The following is a 17,573-nucleotide window of genomic DNA, read 5'->3' as shown; positions in this document are numbered from 1 at the left end:
ATAAAATAAAAATAAAAATAAAAAATAAATAAACATGAAGACAATGTGGTTTTATGCTGAAAATATGAAAATAACATTGTTTTCACCATGTTTAAACAATGATAACAGAATAACTTCTACATTCCACTGCAGCGGTGTGACTTTGCAGTGTGAAGTATGTCATTGATTGACGGAGAAGACAGAGACATAATGGACAAAAGGGGCAAACACATGTATACAATGCAATGTATGTGTTAAGGCCTTAAAATAAATGTAGCTTTTGTAGTGAAAAAATCTGAATATTCTGCCTTTGATTTCTAATGATTTAGTAAGACAAAAGTTCCGTGTTTAAAAAAAGGAAATTTATTGAGGGAAACAAAACCACCGGTTGCACAGTTATTGGAACCCCATAATGTATCCTTTCAATGGCTGTAAATGGAGCATTTAAAAAATACATTTCACTTTTTCAAGTTGATCAGTTTTCAGAAACTTCTAATTAGTGATCCATGACTTACGATAATGCTTCTTGGTGTATAAATATGTTATAGCACAGAGGTTCATTTTGTTTTAACCAGAGGGCATGGTGGAAGATGGTAAGGGAGGTATAAAAAAATCTTTAAAGACCACAGCTAGAGTGTTGCATAGTTACTACTCAGCAAGTCTCCACAGCAACTATTAGAAGTTATTTACAACCCTAACAGGTTGCTTGAGAGTAATACCAGACAAACGCAGTTTCTGACCCACCATCACAAATGTAAAACATGTTGCATTTGCTGGACTCTACAAGGACTTCACAGGAAATTGTGCTTTGATCAGTTAAGACGCTCAGTGACAAATTCTCCAGAAAGGTTTGATGGAAAACAGGGAAAACACGTGGAAAAGCACCTCCTACCCACTGTAGTGGGCATGAGTATGGTGGAGAATTTTGTGATGTGCTAGGGCCACACACGGGAGCAGCTCTCTTTCGCTTCAGAGACTGCATGAGGGGGCATGTGTGTGAACCTCCTGATATCGTTTACCGAGTAAACGATCTTCGAAGGAACTCTGGATTCAAAATAAGTACGATCTCCTGTTTGTGTACACGGTGACTGTAGCCTGGCTGAGAATAGCACTGGCGGACTGAGACAGGCTGTCTTAAGCTCCTGCAGAAAGAATGTGAGAAAAATCTGAAAAAGGCAGCACTGAAACCCAGGGCCCCTCACGCTGCCTGCTTGAGCCTGGGCAGAGGCCAGGTCCCGGCAGAGAACGTTGGTTTGGGATTTAAACAATATAATTAATGCTTGATGCTTAGTGCTTAATTTCTTGATTTTGAAAAGGGTATTAAGCCTGATGCTAGAACCTTCTTTTTTTTTAAGTTGTTCACACGTAAAGAGATACTTTACTCCTGTAATGTCAGCTCATTGCTATTTATCTGTGTTTTCTTTTCATGTCCTCTCAATAAATGTCATAAAATGTCTGCATAGTCCGTATAAACATGCTAAATTGAGTCTCCGTTATCTCAGCTGCTATTGCTGACACAGTACCCACCATTAGTTCTATTGGCTTTACCACGCAGCTCGTTCTATTCATGCAGAGATCACCCGTAGCACACCGCCAGCAGTCATGCACACATTGATGTTTTATAAATGCTACTTGAAGGTAAAAGTGGGACTTAAAGGATCTGCTAAATAACACTACAGCTAATATTTTCTTTGTTGTTAGCTGAATCCGCTAAATCAGAATTTGACATTATCAAGCTGCCCGATGGACCGATTCTAAGTCTATGTCGGCTTTAAGTAGTCAATTTTTTTCTTTTGATGGCTAGTTGACACAACATTAAGAATCAATTGTCCAAAAAGGTTGCTCTCTGCTCCAGCAAATTATTTTCGAACCATTCATTTCTTAAAATTATGTTTTATGTTCCCCTCTGCTTGGGTTGTGAACTTGGTTGCTTGAACAAATAACGATTGTTGTTCTCAATTAGTGTTAAAGATAATTTGACCGCATTCCAAATTCCTAAAAGAAAAAAGCCTTTGTTCTTAAACATAAATATTGATACCAAATTGTGATATATCTCTGTGTCGTCATTGATTTCAGTTTTGTTCTTTTGTTCCCCATTTTTTCCATAGTTGATTAGTTTTCCACATTCCTTTCAGTATTACTTAGTAACCAAGCAGGTATTCATAAAACAATAACAGAGACGTAAAGCTGTTGGGCTGTTAATTCTAGACAATCAGGTGGTGCCAAGACTTTGTAATTACTAACTTAATTACTGTTGATATTTACTTTTGGTAAATTTACTTTTTGATAGTCATTCAAAGGCAAATGAAGCATATTGCTCGCTTCTCTTCCAAAGGAATTAGGAAGGTTGCTTTACATGACATCATGAATCCATTGAAATTAAAGATTTTATTTAAACCCTTATGGCCTTTAAACTGAAACTAAGAAATAGATGACATCTGGGTCTTTTATCAGGACAAGGATCCATATTTGAGGAGCAAATAAACATGTAAAGAGTTAATTGGACACAAAATTAATAACCTCTTCCTGACCATCTCTGTTTTCACACATAAATCCTTGAAAACCTGTGGATAAACTGAAGAGAAGAGTTCAGAAAAAATAAAGGGCATGACTCAGGATGAGCTAGAGCAGTGCTTCCCAAACTTTTGATTATCCAACCTACAAAGTATAAAAGTGAGACGCTCACGATCCCAACTTTTGCTAGAGCATACAAGCTTTTTTACCAAGTTAGTAAAGATTTGTTTTAAAGGCCAACAGATTGGTCAATATGTTGCTTTTAATTATATTCAAGTAATATTTTTGCAACATTTGCATAATACATAACTTCATCCTTGTTGTTTTGTTATTTAGGTTAATTTATAGAAGACAAAGGCCTAATGCTTACATATTCGTGACCCGAAGTGGGTGCCCGTCTCCAAATTTGGGAACTGCTGGTCTAGAGCAGGAATGCCAAAAATGTGGACCAGGAGCCATTTGCGGCTAATTGTACAAATCTAGTGGCCCACCAACAAAGGTAAATGACTGTCTTTTCATTTTTCATTCATATTTTTTGTTTCCTTTTGTTTTCTTGTGTGTGTGTGTGTGTGGTGGTGGTGGTGGTGGTGGTGGTGGTGGTGGTGGTGGTGGTGGGGGGGGGGGGGGGGGGTCAAGGACAATTTAAAATCTTCTTAAGATTCAAATTCTTTGGTAAAATCTCAATGTTTTCAATGTTTTCTTTACTGCTTTTTTTTTTTTAAACTCCATACAAATGAGGACAGCAAACATCCAGCATCCTTCACTTAGATACAGACTTGAGCGCTTCCTTTCCTTGAACTTGGCCCAATGGGACAAACGTTTCAGAAGAAAGTGTGAACATTAGTCCCGTTCTTGTTGATAAGCTCAGATTAAAACATATTTCTAGAAAATAGAAAACTGTGGACCTCCAAAAAAGTAAGGAAACCATATGCCTTTCTTTTACAACATACAATAAAAGATTCTTGATTCCCGGTGTCTGCTGTCTTGAACTCCTGCTTTTCTGTCAAGGCACCACTAGATGGCAGTGCAGGACAAGTCAATGGGACCGAGTTGATCTTTTTTTGCTGCTTTGTGTAGCGCTGAATGGACAAGGAGACCCGTACTGTCAACCGAGGCAGATTCAAAGGAAAGCTGGGAATTTATAAAATGTGTGCGTGTGTGTGTGTGTGTGTGTGTGGGGGGGGGGGGGGGGTAGGGTTACAAAATAAAGATTTATGAACTCTTAAATAAGGACAAACACCTGAACGGAAAGAAAAGATTACAAACGGGGAAAAAAACATATATATGCATGTGTAGTCATCGAGCCATTAAGTCATCTTTGAAAGGAAATTCTTTATTAGGTGACATTCCTGAAAGAAACCCAACTAGAGTACAACATTTAGTGAGTGATTAAGGCGCATACATGGATGTGTCTTTCAGGTGTGGAGTATCTTTTTTTATTGGCTGTGAGGGCTTCAGCAAGTCTCCAAATCACATCTTAGAATGCTTTAAAAAAAAAAAAAATCAACATCCCTAACGGGATCATGAGGCAAAACTTTAGCAAGGACCTTAGATATAGACTAAAAACTTTGTCGTCACATCACACATGGCTTTACGTCCTGACAGTCACTGTGGTGGTGATGAAGATGAGGATAATAGGACCCTCCGGTACTTGGATGGAGGGAAGAGATTCCATTTAGGTTGAAAACAAATTCCTTCCTTCCCGACACTGGAACAGCTGAGCGGCTGGAATACCGAGGCAGTCCCACTGGAAGCAAAAAGGACAAATGTCAGGTTCAGTTCAGTGATGCTGGAGCTGCATTGCATGTCAATTATAGTTTTCATAGTAGTAGTAGTAGTAGTAGTCGTATATTATCTGATTACTTTACATAATGATGGTACTCTTTCACCTGTAAAGAGATTCATTTGTAATTTACGTTATGTAATATCCATCCCAAAGAATCCACTATCTCTTTAATTTTGGATAAAAAAAAACATTCTTAAAAATATCACAGTGATATTTTGTAAATACTTGACTTCAAATATATATATATATGTGGTATTTTTTCCGAATGAAGACCAGAAAAGAAGGCAAAATGATGGTTAAAGTATGTATTTTTTAACTTGATGCACTACTACACGATGGACAACTCAAGAGACAAATTTGCGTTGTTGTTGGTGGGGTAATGAGGGTGGTTTCATTCAAAGTAAAAATGACAAGAGTCATGGAAAATAAATAACAATGCGGGAAAAAGCTATATAGAGACGGCTTGGAAAGAGATCTGGCTCAATTTAAAGACTCAAAACTGTTAGGCGTGAGCTGAGATCATTTTTAATAGTGTTTGTGACCCTTCTGGGTGCTGCCTATGGTGGATCTACACTGCATTGTACATATTTTCTTATCAAATAATAAACAGAGCTTTGAAAGATACATTTGAAGATGCAGCAAAGTAGCAAATTAAGTGGAGCGCAAGCAGTGCAGGTGATCACAGCCCGCTTTGGAGTTTTCTCTGTGGTGCGCGATAAAAACTGAAACAACAGTAGACATTAGTAGACTGTTTGCATAATGGATTTAAGAGTGCACTTTTTGATTGCACACTTAAACAACTCTGAAAAAAGAATATAATTAATATTTTTAGATATATTTTAGTCCATATGTTTCGGTATTTTTTTCTGTAAACTTCTAACAACATCTTCACAGAATTCCAAAATGTTTTATCACTTATAACATCAATTTGCAGAAAGTAAGGACTTTCTGCTAATTGTGCAAAAAGAACAAGAATGGTTTTCACAACTTACATAATTCAAGAAAATAAGTTAACATTCCCTTTCAAGGAATACAATGCTGATTTTCTTTTACTTGGGAAAAGTCCTTGGCGTCGGTTTTAGATGATCACCTTAACTACCCCAAGAAGCAGATAGCCGTGTGTATGAATAGGAATTCATCAGGCGCTGAAATGGAATGGTTGTAATGCATATAAAGATGCTGATTGAAGAAACGAATGGATTGTGGGGTTGCAATAGTTTCTCTTTTTGCAGAGCTGCTTTTCCGCAGTTAAAGTGAACCTGACCCGTATTCCTTCCTGCCTATACAGCCATCAGGATGTGCAACAACTGGTAGGAGAAATCCCTGAGTTATAACATTTAATTTCCCTTTGGGGTTAATAAAGTATTTTCTTCAATTCAACCGATTCACGTTTCCAACACATTTTAGTCTAGGAAATGCTTATTTAAAATTAAATGCCCCAAATGTGTTAAAGGCAGATCAACGCAAATAATATAAACAACACATAGAATAGTTTTCTGAAGGTCGGGTTCTACCTGCCACCTCTGGCGAATCCCGTCTGCTCTGATGCAAATGGCTCTGCTCCCAGGAATAACTTGATGCCACAGAGGAGTTGGCGCAGCTTGTTGCCAGATTCTGCTGTTTTCTGTGTGAGGACATCCCAGGTGCGTTCCAGCGCGAAGCGGCGTTTGCATGCGCAGACGTACAGTCCAGCGCGCCTCTCATCGCTGGTGAGGTCTGTATGGGACTGCTGCTGCTGTCTGCGTAATGATCTTTGCTGGATGCCGCCTCACATGCCGTCATGTAGGATGCCAGGGAGGTGGACGAAAGACGCGGGACGTGGTGGCTTACTCCAAATCCCTCAAACCCACTTTGAACTGTACTACTCACTAAATCGATGTTGTAGTTATTACGGTAGGTTAATGAGACTTGAGGAGATTGGAAGTCAATGTTCTGCGTCAGCATGGACGCGCCAAACCCGATTCCGTTCATCATCCGGTGCACTGGTTTCAGGGCTTGGCATTTCCTCCGGAATCCCCTCGGTCTGCGACGAAAGGAGCCCTCCTCGAACATGAACTCGCTGCTTGGGTCCATGGTCCAGTAATGACCCTTGCCAGGTCTCCCCAGACCTTTGGGTAGTTTGATAAAACATTCGTTTAGAGACAAGTTGTGTCTGACGGAATTTTTCCATCCCAGATATGTCCCTCTGAAAAACGGGAATCTGGCCTGTAGGAACTGATAAATCTCGCTCAGAGTTACTCTTTTGCTCGGTGAGCTTTGGATTGCCATCACTATGAGCGCGATATAGGAATAGGGGGGCTTTTCGGGGCGCCTCAATCCCGAGTAGCCTCTTTTTTCCTTAACTGCGCCTCGATCGTGTTCCAGGTCTGGCAGCGGGGCGCAGGAGCGCAAAGAATCACAGGGGTCCAGCTGTTGCTGCTGAGGCATCTCAGCAGTCATGTTTGCGCTTCTGAATCTCACTCCGATGTCCTGATGCGGCACGACATGATCAACAAGCTCCTCAACGAGGCTCCGCAAGGTTCATAACCGTGACAACCAGCTTTCCTCCGCCGTCCTTCGTCTCACCAACAGAGAGGAGAAATAAAGATCGTTCTCTTCCCTTGCTTCATGAGCTACTCGGCCAAACAGGATCCGACCACCTATCTGTTTTCAAATCACTGTGGTGTCCTTACGCCCAATGCGCCCCCTGCGTTTCCTTCTAGATTCCTGAAATAGGTCAGCGGGAAATACTCCCTAACCCCAACTGGCCAAGATCCAGGCAAGAAGAGGGACACGGCGCATTAGAGGAAGACCAATCAGCCAGCAACCATTCACTTTCCAAAACAACTCTCTGTCCACGTCTGACGCCATGGGACATAACTATTTAAACAAAACAATAACAAAAGATCGCACAGCGCCTTCAGTGAAGATGTAATTTGCTAGATATTATAGCGCTCCTTTTTTCTTTGTTTGTGTGCTATCTGCAGGATCAGTGTTTTGGCAGAAAAGGGACCCCATTCTGTCCTTGTTTATTTTCCTTTGAGCAAAGTGTGCAGCATAGGGCTACCACACACAGAGCTTGTGCGCTGTTTTACCTCTCAGAGTCTGGACCGCATCCCTTAATAAGCAAACCTTCTGTCCAAAAAACGCTTAAAAAAACAGAGGCGCCTCTAAAAAGCTTTTTTACATTGGCGGCTCCATCAATAACCTTGTGTCAGGTGACACTTAAAAGGCAAGCAAAACACAAATTCAGGAGAGGTACCGTACTGTAAGGTGGACCACAAACACCTGGAACTATGTAGTTTTTTTGTCCTCAGTGCTATGTAAAAAAGAAAAAAAAAAAAAGTAGGCAACTTGGAAGCAAAGTTATCTGTCCTTTGCCCTAATTGCTGCATTTGCTTTTTTGTGGAAACAACAATAATAATAATGGCGACACGTCCAGGGTGAGTGCTGGAGATAGACACGAGTACCCCCCCCCCCCCTCCCTGCAAAGATGAGCCGGTGTAGACATAGGATGGATGAATAATAATAATAATAATAATAATAATAATAATAATAATAATAATAATAATAATAATAATAAATTATTAATAATAATATTATATATTATTATATAATAATATATAATAATAATTATTATTATAATTAATTATTTTTTTATTATTATTATTGTGGTAAAAAAATAAAAAATAAAATATATATATATATATATATATATATATATATATATATATATATATATATATATATATATATATATATATATAAAACCGATCAAAATGTGCGCCTTTACAATTTCCAAGACACCTGCGAGGAATGGGCCTACAAATAAATAAACATAATAAAAGACTCTTTATTTTCGGTTCTGTTTTTGATTTTTTTTTCCTTATTTTGTTTTCTTTATTTATTTTTTGTATTTTGCTGTCTTTTATTTTTTTATTATAAAGGTTTTTGACAGAGAAAAACAAACAAAGTGCATTCGGAGACTTTTTGTCAAACAAAGTATATCGTTTTTATACAGTAACATTTACAATTCATGGTTATTAACAAAACTAAAACGTTAAATAAAGAAAAAAAAGTGGAGATGCAATGGCTAAAAAAAAATGCCACCGTCGGTAAGATAATAAATTAAAGCATCTACGCACAGTCGTGATTTTCAATCACCAAACAAGAAAAACAACAACAACAGACGAGTCGGTTTTGTTTTCTGTTCACGACTGCATTCCAGCAGCAGGCGTTTATAAGTCCAAAGAGCAGCCTGCCTAAACGCACGGGAAAGAAGCGGATGCGTTTGAGTGATGCGTCATAAGTTCAGAGTATGGCCAGAGGAACGCAGGGTAAAAAGGCTGCCTGGTTGAATCTTCTTTGAAAGGCTTGCTGAGGATGCTATCAATAGCAAACGAGCTTGTAAACTTGGCACAGGGCTCAGTCTTGGTGATTGGGTTGGCTTTATCGGTAACCTGAGGCTCTTCTGCGCGCTGGGACAGCCCCTGCTCCCGGCCGAACTGCTTGTTGATGCGCTTTCTCCTGCGCTGGAACACGCCGTCAGCGAACGTATACTCGCTGTTAGGGTTGAGCATCCAGTAATTGTCTTTCCCCCAGGGCCTGGACGGGTCCCTGAGCACTTTCAGAAAGCAATCATTCAGAGACAGGTTGTGCCGCACAGAGTTCCTCCAGCCGGTGTAGCTACCCCTGAAGAAGGGGAACTTCTTCATCAGGTAGTCGTTTATCTCCGCCAAAGTCAGACGTCCGCTGGGAGAATCCCGGATAGCCATGGCGATCAGAGCGATGTAGGAAAGCGGGGGCTTGGGTCTCCGTGTGTACGGTTTGGATTTGCTGTTCCCGCCCGGAGTAACGAGTGGAGGGCTGTTGGCCACGCAGTCTCCATCGGACCCCAGCTCCTCCTCTGCAGAGAGAGGAGATTGTTCTTTCCCCTCTCCATCACCGGGTGCCTCAAAGTGCTTCATATCATGGTTTCCACACAACACCTCCAACTTCATGCTGCAAGAGGCGCTGAGTTGCAAGATCCAGCGTAACACGCAGAAAAGCTTCTTTGCGTAAAAGTGTTTTGTGCGTCAAGACGCGCGGTGCCTCGGGGATTCTCTCGGTGTGTTTCCAGTCATACCTGCCGGAGCTCTAGAGCTCATCTCACCTTTACTGAGTTTGAGCTGTTGTTTTATCAGATTCACCTCGGGACCAGCCCTAAAAAAGGCGGGGCTATGCGATTTCCAAATTATTTGCATGTTAACAAACTAAAAAGATCTTGGTAAAAGTTGACGGACACAACCGCGAACGACATAACAGAAATGAGAACTGCTTGATAATATATCTTATATCTCACTATTACAAAGAGAAAACATCTCCTGAGACCGTATACAGTGCACCTTACCTGCGGAAGGTGTTCAATCAGCCACTTTAATGCTATTTTACCTGTAACAACCAGGGGGCGTAACTCTCTTCTGTAAAAAAGGTGCTGAGCGTTAATTTCAAGAGGCAGTATAAACACCGAGTTACATGAGACAACACAAAGTAGCATTTAACTATGAAGAGGAAGGAAAATTATGCATATTCTCTTTTGCTTTTTTTTTTTTTTTTTGGTAATAAAAATTTGAAATATGCAATCCACAATTGGATTTAGGTCTGACTTTTAGAGTGCCATTCTAACACATGGGAATGCTATAAACTAAACATTTCCATTGTGGTTATGGCTCTATGATTAGGTTTTGTAGGGTAGGTGAACCTGTATTCCAGTCTCAAGTCATTTGCAGCCTCCACCAAGTTTTCCTGCAGGATTGCCCTGGATTTAAATCTACACATCTCCCCATCAAATCTGATCAGCTTCCCTGTCCCTGCAGAAGAAAACCTTCCCCACCAACTGATGCTGCCACCACCATGCATCTTTGTGGGGGTGGTGTGTTTAGGGGGAAGAGCAGCGTTTGCTTATCATAAGTTGAGCCTAATTACTAATAATGAGGTGACATCTTATGGAATCACGTTTATGTCATAACATCTGAAGAAAATTAGTGGGACTGTGATTTGTTTAGGATTTACAGTTATCAGAATAATAGGGGCACACCATAATTTTTGGATTTTTTTTTTTTTACAAAATAAAAAAGAAAACCCTGTATCATTTTCCCTCCACTTCTTATGTGTTGCTTTCAAACAATATGTTGATTAAAAAAACAAAACATTTATGTTTTAGGTTTTAATGGGACAAAATGTGAAAACGTTGAAGGCGGGATTAGGTTTGACATTTACCAGACCAGAGTGTGGCATTTAAACAGCTCAACAGAAATGCTGCGTGTCCCATCAATATTTAGACATTTCAATGCACTTGAGATCTGCCACATCAAGACTGTCAGCTGTGTGTAATAGCTTTCACAACCAGACGAGAAACCAGTGTTACTCCACTGAGCCCTGTGCTTCTTGTTGCTCAATGCCAAAAGGATGACTAATGACAAATTACTTGCAGTGATTTATGTTATTTTTAAATGACGAGCCTTTGGTTTTTAGACAATTTGATGCAAGGCTACAAACAAAGTGGCAAACAAACCAGTTGAAGTCTGAACTCCACTTGAAGGTCCTATAAGCTAATGTTTAGGTCTCGGTTCTTTTTCAAATATGCTACCCTCACAGTCCTGTATCTCCCTCTGAGTTTTCTTCAACTAAATCAACTCTCTTTGTTCAGATGTCAGTCCTGCTCTTTAAAAGCAAAGACGAATACTGTTTTGTCCTGAGTTGTGCTCCGACATTGAAAAGTTACCTGAAAAACAATGCCCTTTGGACACACCTGCAGACGCAGGCTGACATCATAGTCACACCACTGACACACTGATTTGTCATCAGCTCCTTCCATAGACGGCTGTGCAAACCGTAGTTTCAAACTGTTGCCTACACATGTTTGCACTGGCGTGGAGGTTTGGATTGGCCATGTAGTAATCTGTTTGTGTAAAACGTGACACCTGAAGCTGTGGTAAGGTCACTATTTTCAATGGTGGCATGTCAAGTGGAGATTCCTTTGAGCCAACCACACAATGACAAAAGCCCAAACAGCAAGTATTTGTTTGCTTCAGTGCAAGTATGAACTTGTGAGGCCACAGGGTGCACCTCTGTGTGTTCTTGTGTGCATTGTGATTTGCTTAAGGAGAGCTCAAATTGTCTGTTATGGCGTCATAGGTGGAATTTTAAGTATGAATGTGCAGTGTAAACATAGGTATAGAGTGAGAGCTGTGGTTGTTTTTAAAAACTATGTTTCTAAATGAAGACAATATAAGGTTTTAATGTAATGTATGTTTCAAACATCCTACATTATTCTAAACATGTTCTGCTATTAACTTGTGTTTTAAGTCCCCACTTTCACAAAAGTCTAGTTTTCATAAACAGAAATGTTTTCCAAGCTTTTGGGGAAGCTTTTTCTTATCTACTTACATATGTAGCTTAGCTTAAAATTCCCATATGAACAAACTTGGTAACTATAAGGAAATTAAATACAACATATTTCACTTAGAGGTTTGTTTCTTCTAATACTTGCATTATGAAACTATTGCATGGAAAAAAAAAACTAAATAACTTGTGCAGACGCAAGATTAGATAGCATCTTCCCCTTTCATGATCTCAACAAACCTCTGTAGTACAAAAAAAATGTTTTTGTCTGAGCCGCACGATTATGGCAGCTATTGTTTTCTTTCAACAGCACCAACTGTAAAATGGCTATGACATCACCGGCCTTCACGTCACGGACAAAGTCCCTTTGAGATTTCAGATCAACGTTTTGGAGAAGTCTCCTACTCTGGCTCTGATCGTCTCCTGAAAATTCTGGAATGAAGAATTCATCACGCAGATGATCTGAGCTTAGTACATAACACTCATATACATGCAGAACAAAACTTAACACGTGTCCATTTGATTCAAAGTACCTCCTTTAGACTTAAAGAGACAGCAAGAAAATGAGTTGCTATCAGAGGCAACCCAGCACAAAGGGGGTTAAAAAGGGGGAACGTGGGGGGCTAAACTAATGAAGAATTCAGACCAAAACATTGGGGTATCACTTTATATAGACCACAACTGAATGATTTCAATGTGAAAAAGAAGAGCTGAAAAGCATTATATGTCCCCTTTAACCAAAACAAATTTAGCAGCCAGTAAACAGAGAACCAATCAACTAAATTGATCCATAATTAAGATAGAAAAAAGTTTGTTTTTCCATGTGCAAGAAAATTATCTCCATGTTAACCAACTGCAAAGTACCCGATTATACAATATTATATGAGCAACAACAGTTCATTGAAGTAACAGATCAAATTATTCATTTAGCTCTAATACATTTTACAATAAAGTTCATCTTATAACACTACTACTACTACTACTACTACTACTACTACTATTACTGCTACTACTAATAATAATAATATTATAACAATAGTAATAATAATATTTTTTTGTAAAACATTTTTCATTTTATAAACTATCTTAAAGTACTAAAGGATATAACAGTATAAACAGTACAAAATAAAAATAAACTGAAAACTCATACAATAGTGTTATTTTTTTTTTTTTGTTAAAGGAAAGTCTTTAACTTTTTCTTTTTAAAAAGCACCAAGTGGGACAGATTTCCAAAGGCAAGGAGCCACTGTGTAGAAGGCCTGTTCAACTGTTGTCCGTAACAAAGCAGCAGGACATTATGGGACAAAAGGATGAGTGAGATGTACAGAGGTCCTTTATACCTTTATGCTCATTTTAAACAGTTAATGTGATTACCAATCATCTGTTTAAAAGTTGTTCCTTACAACTTATTAGACCTGATAATGGTGCTTTTATCTGCCCGCTTGGACACACTAACAGTTTTAGGTTCAGGCCCGAAGCTCAGAGACTTGCCTTGCACACATAATGATCAGATAAAATTATTAAATTTAAATAAGGGAGCCAATTTAAATGTGTGCCCTGTTACTTTAGTTGGAAGGTTAGCGGATAGCAGTGTAATCATCTTTGAGTTTGTGCATGAGTTAGAAGCTGTGACTTTCCAGGCTCCCTCATTAAATCAGTGAGCAAAAAAAAAAAAGAAAGTTAAACTTAGTTGCTGAGATTAATGAATTAACCATGCATCAGTCTCTTTATTTGCTTTGACTCATAGTTTTGCATGTAAGTTTAAGTGTTTCAATTGTTGGATGTTGGTGCCTCTCCACTGTAGTTAACAGCCCACATATTTACAAACTTGAATTCATTAATTTATGTAATTTAGATTTTTCTCTCATGTATTAGATATGGACTTATGATCAGTTATAGACTGGTTAGGAAAGAATACAGCTGACTTTAATTTATTCTAACCCTTAACCTGACCCAGTTGTTTGACATTAGCGAGAGATGGAAATATCAAAACCTATGTAAATGTTTTATTATTATATAACGCCAAATAGGCTTATTTTTTTATTTATTTATTGCTAATAAAATGGGTGTCTTATAGTGCTGTCTGCATGTCTCTGTAACTTTTGACAATTTACCGCACGTTTGTTGAAATCTGTTGTGTCTAAAACCATCTGTGTAGCTCCCTCCTCATGTTTAAGGAGTTTATTACATTTGAAGTTGGAATCAGTATTGGCTCAAAAGAAATTGTGACATCACTCAGAAAAATTTACATCCGTAGCTCTGGTGTTGTGGAGAATAACAACGACTCCATCTCCTACATATTTCCATAGTGAGTTGGTATTGGAATAGTGAGCTTCCTATTGATTTTCATGTTAGCACTTAATTAGCTTTGCATTCAGTTAGTTTATTTAACATTTATTTACCTTCTTCTAGTATCCCCTGCACATTCCCTGGTCCACGAGGCATTGCTTCCTTTCTGCACATTTTTCAAATATTAGATGTGGGTGGAGTAGGGGTCTGGTACAGGGATGAGTTACTCTTTAAGGCAAGGCACGTTTATTGTAAAGCACATTTTAGTAACAACACAATTAAAAGTGCTGTATGTGAACAGAACATAAGAAAAGAAAACATTACAGAGGAAAGTGAATTGCAGAGGAATGGTAGCAGCAGGTTAAGATATCAGACAAGGTGGACTACAAACTTCAACATCAACATTCAAAGGCAACTCTAAACAACTAGGTTTTTAACCTTGATTTAAAGGAGGTTTAAAGGTTTTTAATAAAAAACAAAACAAAACAAAAAAAATTCCAATGTTACAGCAGGGAGGATATCACAGGTGCTCTCTATCTTAGAGCATTTTGTGTTGGGTCAATACTCAACACAATGCCTAAATATTTATGACAGCTTTGGGATCCCATAGTTATTAATTAATTAACACAAGCCCTGTAAGCACTCACGCAACAGTCTCCAGGCTTATAATTAAGGAATGCTCCTCTGTCTGCTTTAAAAATCTTACTGAAGGTGCCTTGATGCTACAGAGTTGGGCTACTTGTTATGTGGACTTTATTTGTATTTTATAACTTTGTACAGTTTTTGTTCAATATCATCATAGACCTAATATCTGCTTCGGTTTTGGTGTTACCTGCAGTGGGTTGATGTATAAACATGATAACTACCAGTATGCTGAGAATGTTCATCCATCTATTCGTCCATTCATTGTCTATAATTGCTTATCCATGCAGGGCCGCTGGGTGGCTGGTACCTAACTCCAGCGGTCATTGGGCGAGGGGCAGGGTACACCCTGGACAGGTCGGTAGTCCGCTCAAACTGGGAAAAGGAAACAGACTGCTCAGGCTTTTACTTTATATACAATCTGTTCACAACATTCTGTGAAGGTATCATAGCATGTGATCCACTGAGTCAGTTTGGGCCCACACAGAGAAGTAGCATCGCCTTGCTTTTGGAAGAATCCATGGTTTAAATCCCAGACCAGAGCCATTCTGTGTGGAATTTGTATAATCTCCTCTCACATGGCTGGGTTTTCTCTAGGTTCTCCAGCTTCCTGCTTTTGCCCATAATCAAACACTTTATGTTAACCGGCCGTTTCAAATTTCCCATATAGGTACAGTGTTTGTATGTTTGCCTGTCTCATGTGTCTGTATTGCACTGAGATGTCCTGTTGGCATTTTGCACCCATGATGGTGACAACTAGAAGTGGACACCAGGTTACCCATTGTCCTGCAAGGATTAGTGAAGTAATATGGATTGCTGAATCAAGTAAATTCAAGTTCTGTTCGTATCAGCCTAAATAGAAACAGTTGAATAGTCCTAATTTTTGTGGTTTTAGGTGTCATTCGACATTCATGTCAATAGCTGTGGGAAACTACAATCGGAGTGTTCATTTGAAAACCGTACAGCAGTGAGCAAATTACCACAATAGTGTCACCAGATTTAATTTGTGTTACCACCTTTAAATTGCCATTCTTGACACGAAACAAGCCCTGCGATAGACTGGCGACCTGTCCAGGAATTTTCCTTACCTCTCACCTATTGACAGCTGGAGATAGGCACCAGCACCCCTCGCGACCCCAATAGGGATAGACGTGTTAGAAAATGGATGGATGGATGACACGAAACAAAATATCTAACTCCTCCACCTTGGTTTGTCACAAATGCTTTCCATCTCAACAGTATACTGTCCACCGTTCCCATGAGAGAACCCAAGCAATAGATTTTCATTGTTGACTTATGTAAGACTTAACTGGGTGTAATGTAGCTGAGTATGTACAATTAAGCCCAAAATTATTCATGCCTCTGGGAAATTTAAGGTTAAAACAATCTTGAAATCTTGATCACCAGCAAAGTAAAATACCAGTGTAAACATGAAAAATGCTGGAAAGAAATTATAATAACGGTTTGATTACTGTAATGCTCATAACAATGTCTCCATTGATTACTGAAAGATGTATAAATTGACTTTAAAATGCAATTTTTTTTCACCAAAATGTAAATTAAACCATAAATCTCAAAACTAAACTTCCATTTGGATTGTCTTAATATATTTGAATGATTCCCATCTCATTGCTGATCAGGGACACATATCTTGAAATAATGAAAATAATTTCAAACCTAAATCTGGCAGAGATATGAATAATTATTGACTTAACTGTATGAACATTTGATCGGACGGTTTAAACACACCGGATCCGCTGTTTAGGGTGTGTCATGCGCATCATTTCTTCCCAAAAACATACATTGGACAAGTCACAATAGCTACATTTACATGGACAAAAGTAATCGGAATAAAGGGCCGATCGGAAATCAAAATGCATCATGTAAACAAACCTATTGGAATATTATGATCGAATTAAGATCAATCGGAATGAAAGGGGCATTAGATAACTGCGCATTCAGTGGTTATTTTCTGAATAAAGCCAGATGCATGCATATGCACATTATGATCAGATTACTTAATTATGTACCCATGTGAACGGTACAATCCAACGGTGCAGTTCTCAAAAGACGTCACATTTTTCCCGAGACAGACGGTTTCCTGGCTGGTCAGACAGTGCAAATTACATTGCAAACAACAGCAATACTAATTATTTTGGAAGATCACGGCGTACCAGGAGCTTCATTTCAACCTGCTTCAAAGGAGAAACCCAGCATAGAACAGATGAAATGTTAGTTGGAATGTAGAGGGCTCAAAATGAGCAGAAAGAAAGCAGTCTCAGTAGAAAGGTAGGAGTGTCCTCTCCTCTCTCACAACGGATCAAACGGAATCCGCATAGAGTTGCAGCTAATTCTAAGAAAAAAATATTCATGGACTTTTTACATATGTTTTAATTTATTATAGAGCTCATAGCAGAAAATAGACTTAAAAACAGTCAATCATTACGCTGTAATCAGACTCAGTAAAATCACTGTGACAGAAACAATCAACTTGATCCATGAAAACAAGCCAAAGACCAGCAGCAAAACCACCACACACCGTTTCTAATCATCACAAATGCATGTATTTAGCTGGTATGTATGCACACTGGGACTTTTACTGCTCATAAAATAGCTGTTGCAGGGGAGAGGGGTTGAGCCCCACTCTCTCGCTACGTGGCACGTTCACCAGAAAAGGGCGTTCTGTCTGAAGAAAAAAAAACAAAGCCCAAAAAAAACGACTGCACGTTCAGAAACAACCCCAAGAAAAAGGTATAAGTGACTTTAAAGAAAAACAAGTCCAAAGTTTCTCAAAATGAGCAGACTAAATGCAACACTGAAGCTCACATGAAAGCACTCATGGATTGTATGAAGCTTTAAAGCTGCTGAGAAAAAGGCAAATACACATAGCCAACCTGCACAGATGCTGCAGTCACTGCTAAGTCTGGACGTTCAAGTGTTGGCTCCAGGAAATATAGAGACTACGTTTAGGTGTCTTTGATCAGATTCTACAGTAAAGTCC

The 17,573-nt window shown here is 39.0% G+C and overlaps 2 protein-coding genes across 2 annotated transcripts; both read right to left on the bottom strand.

The window, feature by feature from the left end:
- Positions 1-3,989: 3,989 nt before the first annotated feature.
- On the bottom strand, positions 3,990-7,090 carry foxf2a (forkhead box F2a). Its single transcript, XM_012875063.3, has 2 exons — positions 5,794-7,090; positions 3,990-4,240 (listed from the first exon to the last, which is right to left on the bottom strand). The coding sequence occupies exons 1-2, from the start codon at positions 6,716-6,718 to the stop codon at positions 4,068-4,070; spliced, it is 1,098 nt and encodes a 365-aa protein (XP_012730517.2). The 5' UTR covers positions 6,719-7,090; the 3' UTR covers positions 3,990-4,067.
- Positions 7,091-8,174: 1,084 nt separating this feature from the next.
- On the bottom strand, positions 8,175-9,418 carry foxq1a (forkhead box Q1a). Its single transcript, XM_012875661.3, has one exon. The coding sequence runs from the start codon at positions 9,256-9,258 to the stop codon at positions 8,521-8,523; it is 738 nt and encodes a 245-aa protein (XP_012731115.2). The 5' UTR covers positions 9,259-9,418; the 3' UTR covers positions 8,175-8,520.
- Between the last annotated feature and the right edge of the window lie 8,155 nt (positions 9,419-17,573).

This window comes from Fundulus heteroclitus, chromosome 6 (assembly GCF_011125445.2).
Source record: "Fundulus heteroclitus isolate FHET01 chromosome 6, MU-UCD_Fhet_4.1, whole genome shotgun sequence".
NCBI lineage: Eukaryota > Metazoa > Chordata > Actinopteri > Cyprinodontiformes > Fundulidae > Fundulus > Fundulus heteroclitus.
The sequence above is the reverse complement of the archived record's forward strand: the minus strand, read 5'-3'. Positions and strand labels throughout refer to the sequence as shown.

Bases quoted from the DNA above. Each gene is read 5' to 3' on its own strand.
- foxf2a (XM_012875063.3), bottom strand. From the start codon at position 6,718: ATGACTGCTGAGATGCCTCAGCAGCAACAGCTGGACCCCTGTGATTCT. The intron at 4,241-5,793 runs GTAGAACCCGAC...TTTTGCTTCCAG, and splicing joins GGATTCGCCAGAGGTGGCAG to TGGGACTGCCTCGGTATTCC.
- foxq1a (XM_012875661.3), bottom strand. From the start codon at position 9,258: ATGAAGTTGGAGGTGTTGTGTGGAAACCATGATATGAAGCACTTTGAG.